Source organism: Bubalus kerabau, chromosome 23 (assembly GCF_029407905.1).
Source record: "Bubalus kerabau isolate K-KA32 ecotype Philippines breed swamp buffalo chromosome 23, PCC_UOA_SB_1v2, whole genome shotgun sequence".
Taxonomy (NCBI): domain Eukaryota; kingdom Metazoa; phylum Chordata; class Mammalia; order Artiodactyla; family Bovidae; genus Bubalus; species Bubalus kerabau.
The window spans coordinates 2324447-2342919 of record NC_073646.1 but is presented as its reverse complement, the minus strand read 5'-3'; the positions used below and the strand labels follow the sequence as shown (position 1 = coordinate 2342919).

Here is an 18473-nt window from a genome sequence, read left to right as displayed (position 1 = left end):
GCCCCGCAGCCACAGGCCCTGGTGGAGACTGCACTGGGGACGCGGGGCTTCATTCTCAGCATCTCCGCTGCGCTCAGGGCGCCTGCCCCACGTGCCGGACACCCTCGTCCTCGCTGGTCTGGGGCCACAGAAGGTGCTCTGTCTCACGCATCTGCCTGGCTCCTGACCACCTTCCACAGCTCACTGGCCACTGGGATTTCCTTCCTGGGGCCGCCTGTGCTCCTGGGTTTCTTCACTGGTTGCTACCAAGTTTTTCTTACTGATCACTAGGAATCCTTTGTTTCACATGGCATATTTTATGATTTCTTTGTTTCTGTGTTTGCAGTCTTCTAGTTTGATGCTGGTCTCACTGTCTGGTGTCTGTTAAAGAAATTCTTGATGTTGTCAAATGTATATTTTTTCCTTCATGAAAAATGGTTTTGTGTTTAGCAACCTGTTTAGCAACTCTTTCCCACCTCTGATGCCGCCCTGTAATCTGACCCAGTGGCTTCTGGTTTGTGGTTCTTGTTGCCGAGCTGTTTGTGCTGGTGTCTGAGGGATTGACGCCTCACGTCCCAGCCCCTCTGCACCGCCCGCCGCCCTAGCGAGCCAGCACCCAAGGGTCCAGCCTGCTCTGCGGCCCTCCATCCCGTCCGTCTGTCTGTCCGTCTGTCTGTGCTGACGCTGCCTCACAGTCCCTGTACAGTTCTTCAACCCCAGGATCGCGGCCCAACCTCATCCGTCAGGAGAGTCCTGGCTCTTTGCTCCTCCCTGTAAAGACTAGGGTGCTCGTTGTCCGGCGTCTGGGGTGGCGTAATGTCGACTCACTAGGCTGGGAAGAAGTGACGTCTGTGATCCGAAGTGTTTCCACTTATGAGGATGCTGCTCATCTATCTGCGTGGGCCTCTGGCGCCGTGCGTGCTGTGCGCAGGGCACAGGTCAAGTCTGACATGTCTCCAGCGTGTGGGGCGTCCTAACGCCAGGAGCCGGGCCATCATGCAGGAGTGGGGTGGAGAGGCTGGGGCCGGGCGTGAGGGGTGGGGCGAGCAGGGCGGGCTGGCTGTGTTGCCGGGGGATCCCCAGGCCCTGGAGGGCCGGCAGGAGGGCTGGGGGCTGCTGGTGCGTCTGCCCGGCCCAGCACGCGCTCCTCAGGCCGGGCAGCTTCCAGCGCCCAGTCACATGCTCCCAGGCGAAGCCCCGCTTCCTTGGCACGTTCTCTCCTCTGAGTCTAGAGATGAGAAGGGAGCCTGGAAGCCACCTCACTGCTGGGGGAGTCTGTAGAGAAGGAGACGCTAGTCTGAGCCTGGTGCATTCTGTTGTGGGAATTTTAAAAACCGTGATCCTGTTTTTTAATGGTGAGAAGAGCTGTTACCTCCTTCAGCTGCTTTTGGTAGCTTACTTCCTTTCCTACATTTTCAAATCCGGCCCGTTGTGTTCTCTCATCTCTGCTGTGGCGTTTGTCTTCCCTGCTCCTTCCAAGCAGAGCCCGTTGCTGTCTGTCCTCTGGCTTTGGGGTCCTGCTTCCTAGCTCCTCAGGGGTCTCTCATTCTTCCTCCTGAGAAAAAAAAGAGAGGCTTTCCTGGACCACCCACTTCTAGGGACATTGGTTCTTAGTTGGGGCAGCAGAGAGTCCTGGGGAAGAACTGGATCTTAGATATGGGAGTGAGCCTGGCGTGGGTGCTGTGGATCCAGAAAGGAAGGCTGATTCTACAGCCACGCTGCCCCCAGGGTACGCGCTCCTGTCCCACGCTGCCCCCAGGGTACGCGCGCCTGTCCCACGCTGCCCCCAGGGTACGCGCGCCTGTCCCACGCTGCCCCCAGGGTACGCATACCTGTTTTTCTCTGGCTCTTGCAGCTCAGAGTCATCTTATTCTTGGTCAGCATATTTTCTTAAGCCAGAATCTTGACTTCTTAAGGTCCCAATAATCTCTCTCTCTTTTCTCTGATTTCTGTTCTAATCTTCTATTGAAGAAATGAGTATGTCATGTCTACTTTAAATGGGCAAAACTGAAAGGGAAAATGGGTAATTTAGCAATAATGGAGATTCTTTAATAGTCCAGTTGATAACAGGACGCTATCACTCAATCAAACCTACTTACAGAACATTCCTCCAACATTTCCAGGTGCTCATGGAACATTCTCCAGGACAAATGATATCTTCAACCCACAGATCACAATGAATTCTAAAGAACATACCTTGTATAATTCCAAACTCCAGTGACATTAGATAGCTACAACACAGTGACGTCTGGAAAAACCCAGATGTTTGGAAGTTAACACATCGAACTACTGTGTGCGTCAACCAGAAGGGAAATGAACACAAAATGTGTGGGACACAGCTAAGCAGTGTAACAGAAGAAGGCCTAAAAAACCCGGGCTCCTGCCTTGAAACACAAAAGGAGAGAAAACAAAACCCAAAGGAAGCGGAAATAATGATTAGCAAGGAGTCAGTGCAACAGAAAACAGTGGTTTTTCGCTGACCAACAAAATAACACACGAATTACCAAAATGATGATTTTTGAAAAGGGGCACATCCTATCAATCCCAAAGAAATGACCAGAACTTGCAAAGGAACACTAGGGGAGCGGTGCCAACAAATTAGATGAAATGGACACATTCCTTCAGTTGATTCAACAGAAGTCTTAAGCCTTCATGCAAAAGAAAGCTCAGGGCCACATGGCTTCACCAGTGCATTCTGTTAGTATTGCTAATAATCACTCACAAACTCTTCCAGAAAACGCAGGAGGGAACACTTCCCAACTCATTCTACAAGGCCGTTATCCCGATACCCAACAAAACCAGAGATCAACGTCCCTCATGAACACAGGTGTAAAGTCTTTAAAACGTTAGCAATCCGAATACACTGACATTCCACAGCACAGACAGGTGGGATTTATAACCGGAACACAAGGTTGACTGAACATCTAAAAGTCATCGTAATAAACCACGGTCATAGAACAAAGGACAAAATCATCTCAATGGATGCGGGAAACCGTGACAAAAATCCCATACCCATTTGTGGTTTAAAAAAAAAAAAGTCAACAAACCTGGAATCGAAGGGAGCCTCTTGGAATTGATAAAGGACATCTGTTTAATCTCCAAATGCTACTGTATCAAGCCATGACAACTCAGTTGTTTGAAGCGGCACAGATATATCACCTGCCAACTGAGAGGTCGGAAGTCTGTCAGGAGTCTCACTGGACTGTCAGCAGAGCTGCTTCCCTCTGCTCCAAAGGGAGAATCTGTTTCCTTGCCCTTCCCTGCTGTGCGAGGCACCTGAGTCCCTAGCTCCTGACCACCCTCCTCCATCTTCAGAGGTCAGCAGCTGGGGGCCAGGTCCTCTCATGGCCTGGAATTATAGTGGGGCCACCTGGAAATCCATGTTCGTCTCACCGTCTCCAGGTCAGTTGATCAGCAGCCTCAGTTCCGCTCTGCCACGTGACCCGACATATTCATGATTCCAGGGATAAGGACACATGCATCGGTGGCTGGCAGCGTTATTCTGCCTGCGACACTGTGGATCAGAGACATAAGCCAGCGTCGTAATTCATGGTTAGTGATGGAATGCTTCTCACTAATGTCAGGAACACAGCAAGGATCTCTGCTCTTGCCACAGAAGGCAGTGCCCACACTGAAAAGGAGGAAGGGAGAATGTCCTTTTTCACAGATGGTGTGATATTACATAGGGCTTCCCTGGTGGCTCAGCTGGTAAAGAATCCACCTGCACTGTGGGAGACCTGGGTTCGATCCCTGGGTTGGGAAGATCCCCTGGAGAAGGGAATGGCTACCCACTCCAGTATTCTGGCCTGCAATAGTCTGTATAGTCCATGAGGTTGCAAACAGTTGGACACGACTGAGCAATGGCTTATCCTAGGGGATCCAGCTACACACACCTGGGACTAATTAGTAAGGTCCTGGGATACACGATCACCAAGAGAAACCTGCTGTATTTGTACATACTGAAAACAATCTGAAAAGGAAATTAAAAGAACTCCACTCAGGGACTTCCCTGGTGGTCCAGTGGCTAAGATGGCACACTCCCAATTCAGGGGGCCCAGGTCTGATCCCTGGTCAAGGAAATAGATCCACATGCTGCAATTAAAGATCCTGCATGTCACTACTAAAGATCTCAGACACTACAGCTAAGACCTGGCACAGCCAGATACATACATATATATATGTATATTTTAAGAAGGAAAAAACCGGCTCCATTCATACTTCATCAAAACTCATAAAGTACTTAGAAATTATCAAAAGTAGTACAAGATTTATATACTGCAAACTACCAGAAAAAAAAAAAAAACTGCTAAGAGAAAGAAAATGTAAGTAAATAGATTCTATATTCCTTAAAGATTTTTGTGATCTTGGGTTAGGCAAAGAGTTAGACACCACATCAAAATCATAAGCCATGAAAGAAAAAAACTGATACACTGGACTTCATTAAAATAAACTCTCTTACTTCAAAAGACAACAGCAAAAAAAAGTGGCAAGCCACAAACAGAAAAATATCGGCAAATGTTATCCTTGACAATCCATAAAGTCATATCTATAATGTTCAGTGTAACAACTCAGTAAGGAGACAGTTAAAAAATGGATGAAAGTCTTGAATAGACACTGTGCTAAAGAAGATACAAGAGCCAATAAACACATGAAAAGGTGCCCAGTATCAATCGTGAGAGAAACACAGAATGGCTCAAAACCAAAAGAGAACAAAGCCGACTGTACCAAATAGCGGTGAGGATGTGGGACCAGACTCTCACAGCCTGTAGAATTACACAGTCGTTTTGGAAAACATTTTTTAAAAACAAAATACTATGTGAACCAGTAACTCCACTGCTAAGAATCTACCCAACAGGAGTGAAACCTGCGTCCACACAAAGGCTCACGGCAACGTTATACATAATAACCCCAGAGAAACCAACCAGCTGTCTATCATCTGATGTATGAGTAAACAGACATTATTCAGTCACAAGGAGGAATGAAGTTCCGACGCCTGCCTTGTGGATGAACCCTGAAAGCGTGCTCGGTGAGACAAGTCACAAAGGGCGCCTGCTGTGCGGGGTGCTCTAACACCCGCGGCGCCTGCACAGCGGCACACGCTGAGAGTCTCCGAGTTGTACGGTGTGCTGACGGGTGGATTTTATGGTGTGAGAATTGTGTATCAGTAAAGCTGTTTTATTTAACTGATATGCAGAGTACATCAGGAGAAACACTGGGCTGGAGGAAGCATAAGCTGGAATCAAGATTGCTGGGAGAAATATCAAGAACCTCAGATATGTAGATGACACCACCCTTAAGACAGAAAGTGAAGAGGAACTAAAAAGCCTCTTGATGAAAGTGAAAGAGGAGAGTAAAAAAGTTGGCTTAAAGCTCAACATTCAGAAAACGAAGATCATGGCATCTGGTCCCATCACTTCATGGCAAATAGATGGGGAAACAGTGGCAAGTGTCAGACTTTATTTTTTGGGGCTCCAAAATCACTGCAGATGGTGATTGCAGCCATGAAATTAAAAGATACTTACTCCTTGGAAGGAAAGTTGTGACCAACCTAGATGGCATATTGAAAAGCAGAGAGATTGTTTTGCCAACAAAGGTCCGTCTAATCAAGGCTATGGTTTTTCCAGTGGTCATGTATGGATGTGAGAGTTGGACTGTGAAGAAAGCTGAGCGCCGAAGAATTGATGCTATGAACTATGGTGTTGGAGAAGACTCTTGAGAGTCCCTTGGACTGCAAGGAGATCCAACCAGTCCATCCTAAAGGAGATCAGTCATGGGTGTTCATTGGAAGGACTGATGCTGAAGCTGAAACTCCAGTACTTTGGCCATCTCACGCGAAGAGTTGACTCATTAGAAAAGATCCTGATGCTGGGAGAGATTGAGGGCAGGAGGAGAAGGGGATGACAGAGGATGAGACGGCTGGATGGCATCACGGACTTGATGGACATGAGTTTGGGTGGACTCTGGGAGTTGGTGATGGACAGGGAGGCCTGGTGTGCTGTGAGTCATGGGGTTGCAAAGAATCAGACACGACTGAGGGACTGAACTGAACTGAACTGAAAGCTGTTTTAGGAAAAAAAAAAAAACTGTTGGGTAAAGGCATCAGAGTTGATACTTTATTACATTATCCCAACATACTTCTAGAAAAACATTTCAGCCTGGACAAAATTAAATGGAGGAAAAAGGGTAACACTTAATAACAGTATCAAAAGTAACAACCATCTATAGGAAAAAAAATTTTTTAATATATGTAAGATCATAACACAGAAATCTACACAAATACCAGGGAGAGAAACTGAAGAAGACCCAACTGTGCCCATCCACACTGGAAGGGGAGACTCAAACTGCAACAGGTCAAAAGTGGACAGGCAGTTGTGCATACGTGACAGGCTGCCCCCCGTGGACAAGGAGGAGGCCGGAAGCCCCTGCACACGGAGAGGGGTCTGCTCTGCCTGCAGAGTTCCGTGGGAGCCCAGATAGGGCCCGGCTACCTGGACCTGACCACAGCAAGCTGGAGCCTGAGAGGGAGGAGGAAGGGAAAGCCACTGCCGAAATCCACCAGGAAGAATGAAGCTCAAACGGCAGCTCACTCTTAGGAAGCGAGAGAGAGGGGAGGCCCCGAGACCATCTCAGAGAAAGGGCAGTGATGGGTCCCCCAGGTCTTTTAAGAGAATACCCTGAAGTCCACTGGCGGAACGGGACGTGACACCGCGAGGAGCTTGATACATACGTCAGCCTAGATTAAAAAGCTTTTCTCCCCGCAGTTTTTCCATTTAAGGAGCATCTTATGAGGCCACATGAAGATTAGGAACTCTCACCAGAATGACAATGAAGAGAATGGAGAGGCAGATCATGGTGCCGAAGACAGGCCTACTGGCCACACACGACAAGGGGCATCCAGAACACGGTTTAAAACCTGTCGCACTGACAGCACCCAGATAACTCAGCAAGAGACCGAAACGCACTTTACAGGAGGCGACAACCCTCTGGGCAGTGAACCTCTCTGAAGCGTCGCCTGCCATCACTGGCGACTGAAGAAGCGCGGGACAGCGACAGCCACTGCCCACCCGCCTTTGGGCTGAGTAGACGGGGTGGGGTGCTAGTGAGGCCCCCCTGGCCCCGGGCGGGGGATTGTCACCTGCCAGGACGACACACCCTGGGCCCGGCAGGTCCACTCAGGACACACAAACGCGCAGGGCCCTTCAGGGCCGCAGCCCCAAGGCGGGAGACGGGGAGGGGTCTACAACGTGGCGCCATGTCCATGAAGACCGGAAACCAGGCTCCTCAGGGGCCCTCGGGGTCCAGTGGGAAGAGGCCAGGGCCGGCCACCCTGGGAGCAGGGGCAGCGTTAGCCCCAGGCTTCTCCCAACTCAGCGGGCTGACTGCCAGCGCTACTGCGGGGCTTGGGCAAGGCTAACCCGGCTGCCGCAGTCCCAGAAAGGGTTCCCCGACACACACGCTCCCCGCGGATTTACAGGAAGTCCCACCCCAGGCCTGTGGGTGTCCGGGGACAGGCGCCGGCCGCTTGCCGGCTGGGAGCTTTTCGGTGCAGAGGCCCCAGGGCCTGACTCCTGCTGAGTCTGCACTTTCTACTGTGTAAATGCGTGTTTGCCCTGTAAACTTCTGGGTGTGGACTTTCTCCCTGCAGATCTATAATTTCTCAGAAGAGAAGCTGAGAGATGACCTGGAAAAAAATCAAAGCTCGATAAAGGGAGGAAGACAAAGCCAGTCCTTGAGTCCTGGCATGAGCTGCGGAGGGGCCACGAGACAGGGGGTCTCTGGGCCCGGGGGCTCCTGCCTCACCCCCAGCCCTCCTCCTCGGCCTCACCGGGAGGCCTCCACAAGCCTAGCCTTACCCACGCATGGTTCCACCTTTTTCAAGCCCTGATGACACAGGCCCTCCACCCCAGGGGCAGCAGAGGAAGGGGTAGGCGGGCGCAGCAGCCACAGGCAGGGTCCTGGTGAAGGGGAGGGGCGGCTGGAGGCCAGCTCAGGGACGCAGCTGGGTCTGGAGGAGCCGCACCCTGCCTCCCACGTCTGACCCGGGGCTGACCTCAGGCCAGACACTGGCCCCCCGCCGCGGCCTGCACAGTGTGGGGTGGCCGTGCCCCACGGGTAACCCAGAGGGCAGGAAGGGCCGCTACTGCGGGGGCTGGTCTCATGGCCCCAGGATCTGGCCCCCGAGGCCAGGCTACCCCCACTCTCCTCCCTGGAGAACAGGGCCGGGAAAGCAAACAGAGCTGCCAGGACCCGGCCAAGCATTCCTAGAAGAGGCTGGGGGTGGGGCACGGCCAGACAGCAGCTGACCCTGAGGTCACGGGAGAAGCGGAGGCCGGGCCAGGCCCTGGGAGCTGACCGAGGACCCCACCCAGGTAGGGAGGAACAGGCGAGGCATGGTCAGCATTCGGGGGACAGGCAGGCCCAGCTTAACTCCCACACAGCCATCGGCTGGGCAGGGAGCCCCCAGGAGCCCCGAAGGGCCCCCACCCCCAAGCAGGGGGCGGCTGAACACTAGCCCCTCACAGGCTGCTCCAAGGGAGACCCCCGCCCAGCACTGCCCGCAGCCCCAGCTCTGTGGCCAGCCCTGCAGGGGGATGGGGGCGGGGGAGCCAGGATGATGGGGATGGGCCTGCGGGCCTCAGAGCTGCACCCGCCCTCCTTGCCCCCGAGGGCACGGTGGGCAGACGCCGCCCCCAGCCCGTCCCCTGTGCCACCTGCCCCACGCCCCGCTCTCAGAGCCGCCGCTGGCGCCCGGCAGGAGGGGGTTAACGGCGCTGGGGCCAGCAGCTGGGCTGGCCGGCGACACGGGTGCTGCCCCGCGGAGGGGAAATCCAGAGGGCAGGAGCAGCGGCCCAGCAGACGCCCGCTCCCGCTCGGCACGAGGGATGGCCCCAAGCAGAGGTGAGGCTCCTGCGGTCCTGCCACTCGCGCAGGGGTGGCCAGCCCATGCCCCCGGCCCACCATGGTAGGGGCTGCCCCCGGGAGGGCTTCACTCTGGGAGCCCCCGGGGGAAGCGTGGCCACTTGTCTGGGGGGTCCGCCCACCTCCTCTCCCACCCTGGGCCCAGGCGGGGGTGCGGGGGATGCAGGGCCCCGCACCACCCCAGGGCCCCGCCCAGGCCCCCCCACTCCTCGGAGGCCAGGCCAGTGCCACCCGGTCCCCTTGCGGAGCCTCACCCACCCTAGCTGCCGTGCCCACCCTGAGACCCGGAGCGCTCAGGGCAGGGAGGGGCCCGCTGCGGGGGACAAGCCCAGCGCCCAGTGGAACTTCTGGGGGGCCTTGAGGGGAAGCCTGGCATCCTTTGTCCAGTGATAGAACCAGTCTCCAGTGGTCAAAGGCCTGGGGCCCCATCGGCCCTCGAGGCTGGCACCCTCCTCCTCTCCCTATGCTGGCTCTGGGCTAAGTCCCTGGTACGTGCCACACACATACCAGGGAGGGAGGTGCCCCTGACTGGGGGGTCTGACTGGGGCAGCGGGCATCCAGCTCACTGTCCAGGCCCTCAGGGCAGCAAGCGCTTGCCCACCCAGGCCCGCTCCAGAAGGTTCTGTCGCTCACGCCTTCCAGCCTAGGCTGGCTCAAGTGTCCACCTTGGGGATGAGACTGACACATGGCCTCGTGGCCAGGTCCCTGGTCCCCAGTTCCCTCTGGTCCTGCACAGTGGAAAGGGCAGCCGGTCTTGACCCGGAGGACGTCCCAGTCCAGCCCGTTGACGTGGGGCCCACGTCTCTTGCCCACACCTTCCGCTCTGGTCAGCAGGGCCTTCTCTTAACGGGTGCGTGTCGTGGTCCTGGGGTGCAGCTGAGGCCTGGAAGGTCCCGTGTCTTGCTCCGACCTGAGTCCCCATCCCGGGCCCCTCCCCAAGCCCCTCTTCCCGCAGGAGGCCCGGCCCTGGTGGTGCTGCTGGTCTCCTGGGCAGCGCTGGGTCCCCACGGCCTGGAGGGAGTGGAGCCCGTGGCGCCAGCAGACCCTGAGGGCCTGCAGTGCCCGGCTGTCTGCTCCTGTGGCCACGACGACTACTCGGACGAGCTCAGCGTCTTCTGCAGCTCCCGGAACCTCACGCGGCTGCCCGGGGGCCTCCCCACCGGCACCAGGGCGCTCTGGCTGGACGGGAACAACTTCTCCTCCGTCCCTGCGGCCGCCTTCCGGAACCTCTCAGGCCTGGGCTTCCTCAACCTGCAGGGCAGCGGGCTGGCCAGCCTGGAGCCGCAGGCACTGCTGGGCCTGCGCGGCCTGCGCCACCTGCACCTGGAGCACAACCGCCTGCACGCGCTGGCGGCCCACACCTTCCTGCACACGCCCGGCCTGGCCTCGCTCGGCCTCGGCAACAACCTGCTCAGCCGCCTGGACGAGGGCCTCTTCCGGGGCCTGGCGCACCTCTGGGACCTCAACCTGGGCTGGAACAGCCTGACTGTGCTGCCCGACACTGCGTTCCAGGGCCTGGCCGGCCTGCGGGAGCTGGTGCTGGCAGGTAACAAGCTGGCCTACCTGCAGCCTGCGCTCTTCTGCGGCCTGGGCGAGCTGCGAGAGCTGGATCTGAGCCGGAACGCCCTGCGCAGCATCAAGGCCAATGTCTTCGTCAAGCTGCCCAAGCTCCAGAAACTCTACCTGGACCACAACCTCGTGGCCGCCGTGGCCCCGGGTGCCTTCCTGGGCATGAAGGCGCTGCGCTGGCTGGACCTGTCGCACAACCGCGTGGGCAGCCTCCTGGAGGACAGCTTCCCGGGGCTGCTGGGGCTGCACGTCCTGCGCCTCTCACACAATGCGCTCGCTGGCCTGCGGCCCCGCACCTTCAAGGACCTGCACTTCCTGGAGGAGCTGCAGCTTGGCCACAACCGTCTGCGGCAGCTGCCCGAGGAGGCCTTCGTGGGCCTGGGCCAGCTGGAGGTGCTGGCCCTCAACAACAACCAGCTGCAGGAGCTCAGGCCCGGCGGCTTCCTGGGCCTGCTCAATCTCGCTGTGCTCAACCTCTCCAGCAACTGTCTGCGTGACCTCCCGGAGCGGGCCTTCCAGGGCCTGGCCAAGCTGCACAGCCTGCACCTGGAGGGCGGCTGCCTGGCCCGCCTGGGCCCACTTGCCTTCGCGGGCCTGTCGGGGCTGCGCCGGCTCTTCCTCAAGGGCAACAGCATCGCAGACGTGGACGAGCGCAGCCTGGGGGGCCTGGCTGAGCTGCTCGAGCTGGACCTGACTGCCAACCAGCTCACGCACTTGCCTGGCCGGCTCTTCCAGGACCTCGGCCGCCTAGAGTACCTCCTCCTTGCCCGCAACCGGCTGTCGGCGCTGCCGGCGGACGCCCTGGGGCCCCTGCAGCGCACCTTCTGGCTGGACGTCTCCCACAACCGCCTGGAGGCGCTGCCTGCGGCCGCGCTCGCACCACTCAGCCACCTGCGCTTCCTCAGCCTCCGAAACAACTCGCTGAGGACCTTCGCACCGCAGCCCCCTGGCCTGGAGCGCCTGTGGCTCGAGGGCAACCCCTGGGACTGCGGCTGCGCGCTGGGCGCCCTGCGGGCCTTCGCCCTGCAGCAGCCAGCCTCCGTGCCCCGCTTTGTGCAGGCCCTGGCAGAGGGCAACGACGACCGCCAGCCGCCCGTGCTGGCCTACAACAACATCACCTGCGCCAGCCCGCCCAGCCTGGCGGGCCTCGACCTGCGCGACATTGGCGAGGCCCACTTTGCCCACTGCTGACCCAAGGCTGCCCCGGCGTCCTGACGGGCCCTCGCGACCCCGGGGGGACACAGTTCGGGACCTGCGAGCCCCAGCCTGCTCCCTGAGAGCCTGTTCATGAGGGTCAGGGACACGGCCTCCCCAGCTGTCATCAATTAAAGCAACCAAATAAACGGGGCCATGTGTGAGGGCAGGGCTACAGCTCAGTGCAGGTGGGGTGCTAGCCAGCACCCCTTTGGCTGCCGTGGCCCCATGGCCTGCCCTGCGCCCAGCCTCCCTTCTCATCTGTGAGTCCCCAGGTCACCCCCCTGGGAGTGGTGGGCCTTCACTCGGGTCCTCCGGGAGCCTCACACATCAGCCCCTCACCAGCAGCGTCCTCAGAAGCAGCTTGGTCCTGGGAAGAGGGGGGTGGAGGGGGTGCGACCATCCCTCTTTGGGTCCCTGTGCTCCCAGCCAGACCCCCCACCCCCAAAGGAAGCCCCCCAGGGCACACTCGTCACCATCCACCGTCCATGGAAGCGGGGCCCAGGGCTGGCCCCCTGGCCTGGACACACCCCTGGCAGAGCACCCAGACTCTTCCCCGGGAGAGTGGCACGCAGGCCCACCGTTCCACCGCCCAGGATGCATCCCAGCTTCCCCAGGACCCACGCAGGGAAGAGGCCCAGGGCTCCGCTCCACACTCGCCTCTCCTGCCCGTCAGCCTGGCCCCCTGGCCTGGGGCGGGCCCTTGGCTGTCTCTGGGCCAAGCCTGGCCACTCACACAGCAGGACTGCTGGCCAGTTCCTGGGACTCGGGGGTGGACACTGTCTGCAGAGGACACGGTGACACGGGGCCCGGGCGGAATGCTCTAGAAAGGTCAGACATGTAAACACGGCTGTGCGATGTGTTTATTTCAGCTCCTCTGAGTTACAAGTTTGACCCCTGACTGGGTGTCACCTCCTTCACGGGGATTCCGGGCCAGCGGGCCAGGCAAGCTTCCAGACGCACCAGCTCTGTGGTGCATGAAGAACGTGGAGACTTGGCTGTCGGGAGCAGCAGTCTGTCTGGGCCACAGGGGTACCAAGCTGCGCCAGCAGGGAGGGCAGGCCACGGCGCAGGGACCCCATGCCATCCCTGGGTGACTGGGCGGAGCCACTCACTGTCGGCAGCTCAGCTGAGATGCTGCCGAAGCTCCGCAAATGTCCAGGGTGGGCCCCATGGGGAGAGGGGCACACGGGGCCTGGCCGGGCCCCTGCTCCAGACCTCCAGCCCCACAGCGCACAGGAGCGCTCAGCCCGCCTCAGTCAGGAGAGCCCCGCAGGCATCTCGCTGAGAATCTTCTGGGCGATGGAGGAGAGCGCGGGGAAGGCGGGACTGTCGGGGAAGTCCTGGATGAAGTCCCGGCCATCCTCCAGGCTCCGCGTGAGCTCGGGGTCCAGGGGCACCGAGCCTGGGTGGGGGCGGAGAGTGGGCAGTGAGGGCCAGGTTGGGAGGCCCGGTCCACCCCCTCAGCCCAGGAGCCCACGGGCAGCACTGCCAAGGCCCCGCAGGACCCATTCCCGGGCTCAACCTCCCCAGGACACCCAGCAGCTGCCCAGCAGGCCCTGCCGCCTCCCGGGTGCTCTTGCAGAAGCAAGCACAGGGTGCCTGTGGCTGGCAGCTCTCACAGGGCAGGGGGTCGGCGGGGTGGGAGGAAGCCCCCTCTCCCCGGGGGGTGCAGGGCCCTGTGGCAGCCCCAGCCCACTCACCCAGGAAGGGGACGCCGGCATGTCTCGCCAGCTCCTCGCCGCCTCCCTTGGAGAAGACATTGGTGCACTCCTGGGACACAGAGACACGGGGTCCACCTCCATCCTCTCTGCTTGCAGGGGGCGGGCGGGGTGGGGGGAGCTGGCTGCCCATGCCCGCAATCGCCCAGGACTCACCGAGCAGTGGGGGCAGACAAAGCCGCTCATGTTCTCCACAAGCCCGATCACCCGCAGCCCCACCTTCCTGCAGAAGGTCAGCTCCCGCCTCACGTCCCCCACGGACACCGCCTGGAGACCGGGAAAGGGGCCGGGGCGGCAGGTGGGTACCCCGAAAACAGCCAAGATGGGTGAGGAGGACAGGGCAGAGCGTCTGCCCCAGGGCAAAGGCGCCCGTGCGGGAACAGTACCTGGGGCGTGGTGACCACGAGGGCCCCCAGGGGGCTGTGGGGGCGCAGGGCGTCCACCACGGCCATGTGCTCATCAGAGGTCCCCGGGGGCGTGTCCACAACCAGGTAGTCCAGCTGCCCCCAGGCCACATCGGACACAAACTGCTTTATCAGCGCTGCGGAGACCCAGGGAGGCTCAGGGTTGGGGGTAGCAGGCGGGCAGGCAGGGTCTCACTGGGCCCATGTTCCCCCCAGGGCAGGGCGACCTTTGGGCCCAGGCCCACCTGCATTCGGAGAGCTGTGTGTGCCACTGTGCACCAGGAGCAGGGAGAGACCCTTCCCCAGCACCCCCAGGACTTCTGCTCAGGCCCTAGCTTCGATGGCTGGAGCGGGGATCCTCCAAGGGCAGATGTCTGTGCCCCAGAGAGATGGCCTGTGGGGAACGCCAGGCAGGCATGGCCTGGGAGCAGCCCCCACCCCGGGCCTGCTCCCACACCTGGCAGCCCCGCACTGGCCCTCGGAGGGAGCTGAACCCTGTCTGCTGAGGCAGAAGCACCAGAGCCTGCCCAGGCGCCCCAGAGGGCGCCTTCCTGCCCAGGGGAGGACCAGGCAGCTGAAGGCCTCACGGCTGCGGCTCACGCTCTCGCTCCCCAGGCCAACTGTCTGCGTACTTGCAGGCTTGACAGGTCGGGGTTGGGGGGAGCGTCTTGGAAGTGAAGACCGGCACCAGTCTTTCCCCCGGCGCCCGAGGTGGTGGGGCGGGTGGGGAGCCGGCAACCTGGCGTGGCATTACCGTTCTTCTTGGGGCCTCTCCACACCACAGCCTCGTCCGGCTGCTCCAGCAGGAAGCCCACAGACATGAGGGAGATGCTCTGCTCCCGGTCCACGAAGACAGGCACCCAGCCACTGTCGCCCTGGTGCACCGCCCTGCCCTGCGCCCGGAGCATGCGGGGGATGCTGGGGCCGCACAGGTCCACGTCCAGGATCCCCACCTGCAAGAGGGCGTCCACGCGGTTCGTGAGGGCCTCTGACCAGGCGCTGCCCTGTGTGCCTACCCAGGAGAGCGGGGGCTCGCGAGGAGACAGGAGGTACTCACCTTCTTGCCCGCGTGGCGCAGGGCCAGCGCCAGCTCCGTGGAGATGGTGCTCTTCCCGACGCCCCCCTTTCCTGAGAGGACGAGGACAATGTGCCGGACGCCGGCCAGGTTTCCAGGCTCTGGTCGGAAAGACAGAGGGGAGGAGGGCCGGGTGTCTCCTTCGTACCTTCCTTCCGCTGCCCACTCACCATGGTCACCAGGCACTTCCTACACTCATGTCCTGAGAGAGCCGTCCTGAGACCTGCCCCATCACCACACATGCAAATGCGGCCACGTGAGAGGGATTCCAGCAGACCCCAGACCCAAACCCCTGCTTCCTCAGAAACGGTTGTCCCCGCTCGGTCTGGAGCAGGGCCGCTGCGGCTAGAAATGCTGCAAACCCTCTGCTCTGCAGTGTGCACACGTGAGTGCATGCACACCTTGCATGCACAAGGCCAGTTACAGCCAAAACCTCCCAGCTGGCTCCAAGGGATGAGTGTGGAGACCAACGTACTGCCAGCCCCTGTGCCAGCACCTCCAGGTCTGACCCCAGGGGGGCAGCGCCCTCTTCTGGGGGCAGAAGCGGCCCTCCTGGCAGCCCTGGCCTCCGGCTCAGGAGGCACCCACACCGTGTGAGGGCGCAGAAGTCAGGTCACTCGGATGGCTCACAGTTGCGCTTAAGAAACCCTGGGTACCCCCAGGGCGCCATAGCGCCAGTGCCAGACCCCAGGCAGACTCTGCCCCAGTTCCTGTTCCTCCCAGTGAGCCTGAAATGCCACCCTGAACACACGACTCCCACCCCTGCTACCCCACAGAGGTGCCATCTGTGTACAAACAACCCTCAGCCCCTGCAAAGAGCCCTGAGGACCTCACCACAGAGAGTCCTGCCCAGCCTGCAGCCAGCTGCTCACTCCCGCAGCCTCCCTGCACCCCGGCTCCCCAGGAAGGGCTCAGTGTGAGGTGAGTGAACAATGTCTCCCTCCTGACCCATCTCTCATGGACAGGTTCAAAGGCCGCTGCCACCAAAGGGTCCCTAGAAGGAACTCAGGGTGCACCTGGCCTCTCCACAGGCCCTGGGCGTAAGGCGGTGCAGTGCCCGTCCTGGATCTCCGTCTGGAGATCCTGTACGGTGACAAGGAAAGGGCACCATCACCCAGCCGCGGGTCAATGCCAACAAACACAAGCCTCGGCCACCTGCCTCAGGCTACCGTGATGACTTAAAAGGCTATTACTTAAACTGCTCTAATACCACAAAGTAGTTGGGGGGGGGGGGGGGACTTCCCTGGTGGCTCAGTGGTGAAGAATCCTCCTGCCAATGCAGGAGACACTGGTTCGATCCCTGCTGTGGGAAGATCTCACATGCCACAGAGCAGCTAAGCTTGCCTGGGATTCTCCAGGCAAGAACACTGGAGTGGGTTGCCATTTCCTTCTCCAGTGCATGAAAGTGAAAGTGAAGTCCCTCAGTCATGTCAGACCCTCAGCGACCCCATGGACTGCAGCCTTCCAGGCTCCTCCATCCATGGGATTTTCCAGGCAAGACTACTGGAGTGGGGTGCCATTGCCTTAAGTAAACTCAAAGGCTTATAAACGATGACAAATCAAATGCATACTACTACATGGGAGAGACTGCCTGGAAGGGGCAAAGGAAAGCAGTGTCTCCCCACAGAGGGAAGTGAGGGATCCCACGTGTGGATGAGAGGACCAATCAATCAAGCCTTAAGTCCAACCAAATCAAGATTATCTGATACACTGGACAAGTATGGGAGTCTTTGTATGTAAAGAATCTCTCCAATAGGATACAAGCACCCAACAACAGAAGCTGCCTCTGGGCACAGGGAGGTTTATTGCATAGCCCGTGAGGCTTCTCGAATTTCTGTGTGCATTTGCCTCTTCGTTAAAATAAGAAGTATTCATCATCAACCCAGAAACCATTCCTCTCACCTTGCAGCAAGTGTGCCCTTATCATAACAAGCTTCTTCTGATTTTTCTCTCCAGTGTTACGTTTATAATCTGATGGATGAATCCAGCGTTGTAAACACTTTGTGCTCAAGATATCAGACCCGAAGTCTTTTAGAAAATAATGTAGCTAAGGTCCATCTAGTCAAGGCTATGGTTTTTCCAGTGGTCATGTATGGATGTGAGAGTTGGACTGTGAAGAAAACTGAGTGCCGTAGAATTGATGCTTTGGAACTATGGTGTTGGAGAAGACTCTTGCGAGTCCCTTGGACTGCAAGGAGAGCCAACCAGTTCATCCTAAAGGAGATCGGTCCTGGGTGTTTATTGGAAGGACTGATGCTGAAGCTGAAACTCAGCTTTAGCCACCTCACGCCCAGTGTTGACTCGCTGGAAAAGACCCTGATGCTGGGAGGGATTGGGGGCAGGAGGAGAAGGGGACGACAGAGGATGAGATGGCTGGATGGCATCACCGAGTCGATGGACATGAGTTTGGGTAAACTCCGGGAGTTGGTGATGGACAGGGAGGCCTGGCGTGCTGGGATTCATGGGGTCGCAAAGAGTCGGACACAACTGAGCGACTGAACTGAATCTGTGCGAATCCGGCTGTGCCCAAGGTATACATTGGGTTCCATGCAGATTTTATTAAAAAAAAAAAAAAAAGGCTTAGGAAATCAGAATAAAACTTCTACAAAAAAACAGAGAATGTGACGTTCAGGTTTCTCCTTCTTAGAGCGCCTTATTCAAGTAAGACTTCCTTCTAAGCGCCGTAATGACACGTGCGCGCACCTCTGAGAACTTTATACCGGAAATAAGATGGTGTGCTGAAACCCGGAGCCGCGACTAGCAGCTGCGGGCCTGCCCTTTCCTTCTCGCCTCGGCACCCGCCGACCCGCAACGCCCCGCGGCCACGCACACTCACCCACAGCAGCTTCCATCCTGCCCTGCTCGCCCCGCGTCCTCCCCTCGCAGCCCGCCTCCCTCCAATCTGAGTGAAGCGCCTTCGGGCCAATGGGCAACGCGAACCCGCCTCGGCTCTTTTTGATAGGCCCACTCGCGCTACCCTTAGCCAATCAGATTGCGCAAGGGGTGCACGCAGGTTCCGGCGCAGACGGCGTACAAGACAGGAACCCACTTCCGTGTCAACGCCCCAGCATGGGACCGCTTCGTTTGCCCGCCCCACGTCCAATAGGCGTGCGAGACTTGTCTCCGGCCGCTTCAGATGTGGCCAATGAGGACGTCGAGCTAGGATTGACAGACCCAGCAGCCTCTCAGCAAGAGGCGTGTGCAGCGGGGCCCGCCCCTCTTTCGAACGCCGAAGTCGAGTGCACTGCGGGGCCAATGCGGCGCCGGGGGCGGACCGCGGGGCGGGGATTGTTTACGTCTTGCTCCGGAGCGGAAAGTAGGTCACGGCTGGCCAGGCTGAGCGCGGCGGCGCAGAGCGGCTGCAGGTGAGCGGCGGGCCTCGGCCGCTCCTCCCCGGGTCTTCCGGGCCCTGCTGCTCCGCCTGGGTCGGGACCCCACCGCACCCGTTGGCCTCGCGGAGCTCCGGGCGGCGCGGCCGGCGCGCCTTTGTTCCGGCGGCGGCGGCGGAGCCAGAAGAGGCGGGCGAGGCTCTGCGCCGCAGGCCGGGCGGGGCGGCGGGTGGGAGGAACCCCGCGACCTCGCCGATCCTTAGACAGTGCGATGCCCGACGGG

At 59.0% G+C, this 18473-nt stretch overlaps 2 protein-coding genes across 4 annotated transcripts; one reads left to right on the top strand and one right to left on the bottom strand.

Moving 5' to 3' along the window:
• The first annotated feature begins 8861 nt into the window (after nt 1–8861).
• IGFALS (insulin like growth factor binding protein acid labile subunit) lies at nt 8862–12371 on the top strand. The gene is made up of 2 exons (XM_055562709.1): nt 8862–8877; nt 9635–12371. The coding sequence occupies exons 1-2, from the start codon at nt 8862–8864 to the stop codon at nt 11656–11658; spliced, it is 2040 nt and encodes a 679-aa protein (XP_055418684.1). The 3' UTR covers nt 11659–12371.
• Nucleotides 12372–12510: 139 nt separating this feature from the next.
• On the bottom strand, nt 12511–17786 carry NUBP2 (NUBP iron-sulfur cluster assembly factor 2, cytosolic). 3 transcript variants are annotated; one of them, XM_055562341.1, is made up of 7 exons: nt 17698–17786; nt 14844–14962; nt 14541–14739; nt 13769–13923; nt 13539–13649; nt 13365–13434; nt 12511–13066 (listed from the first exon to the last, which is right to left on the bottom strand). In XM_055562341.1, the coding sequence occupies exons 1-7, from the start codon at nt 17711–17713 to the stop codon at nt 12921–12923; spliced, it is 816 nt and encodes a 271-aa protein (XP_055418316.1). In that variant the 5' UTR covers nt 17714–17786; the 3' UTR covers nt 12511–12920. The 3 variants fall into 3 exon arrangements, with proteins under 3 accessions (XP_055418316.1, XP_055418317.1, XP_055418318.1); XM_055562342.1 differs by lacking the exon at nt 13769–13923 and having other exon boundaries at nt 14419–14739; XM_055562343.1 differs by lacking the exon at nt 13769–13923.
• Nucleotides 17787–18473: the final 687 nt, after the last annotated feature.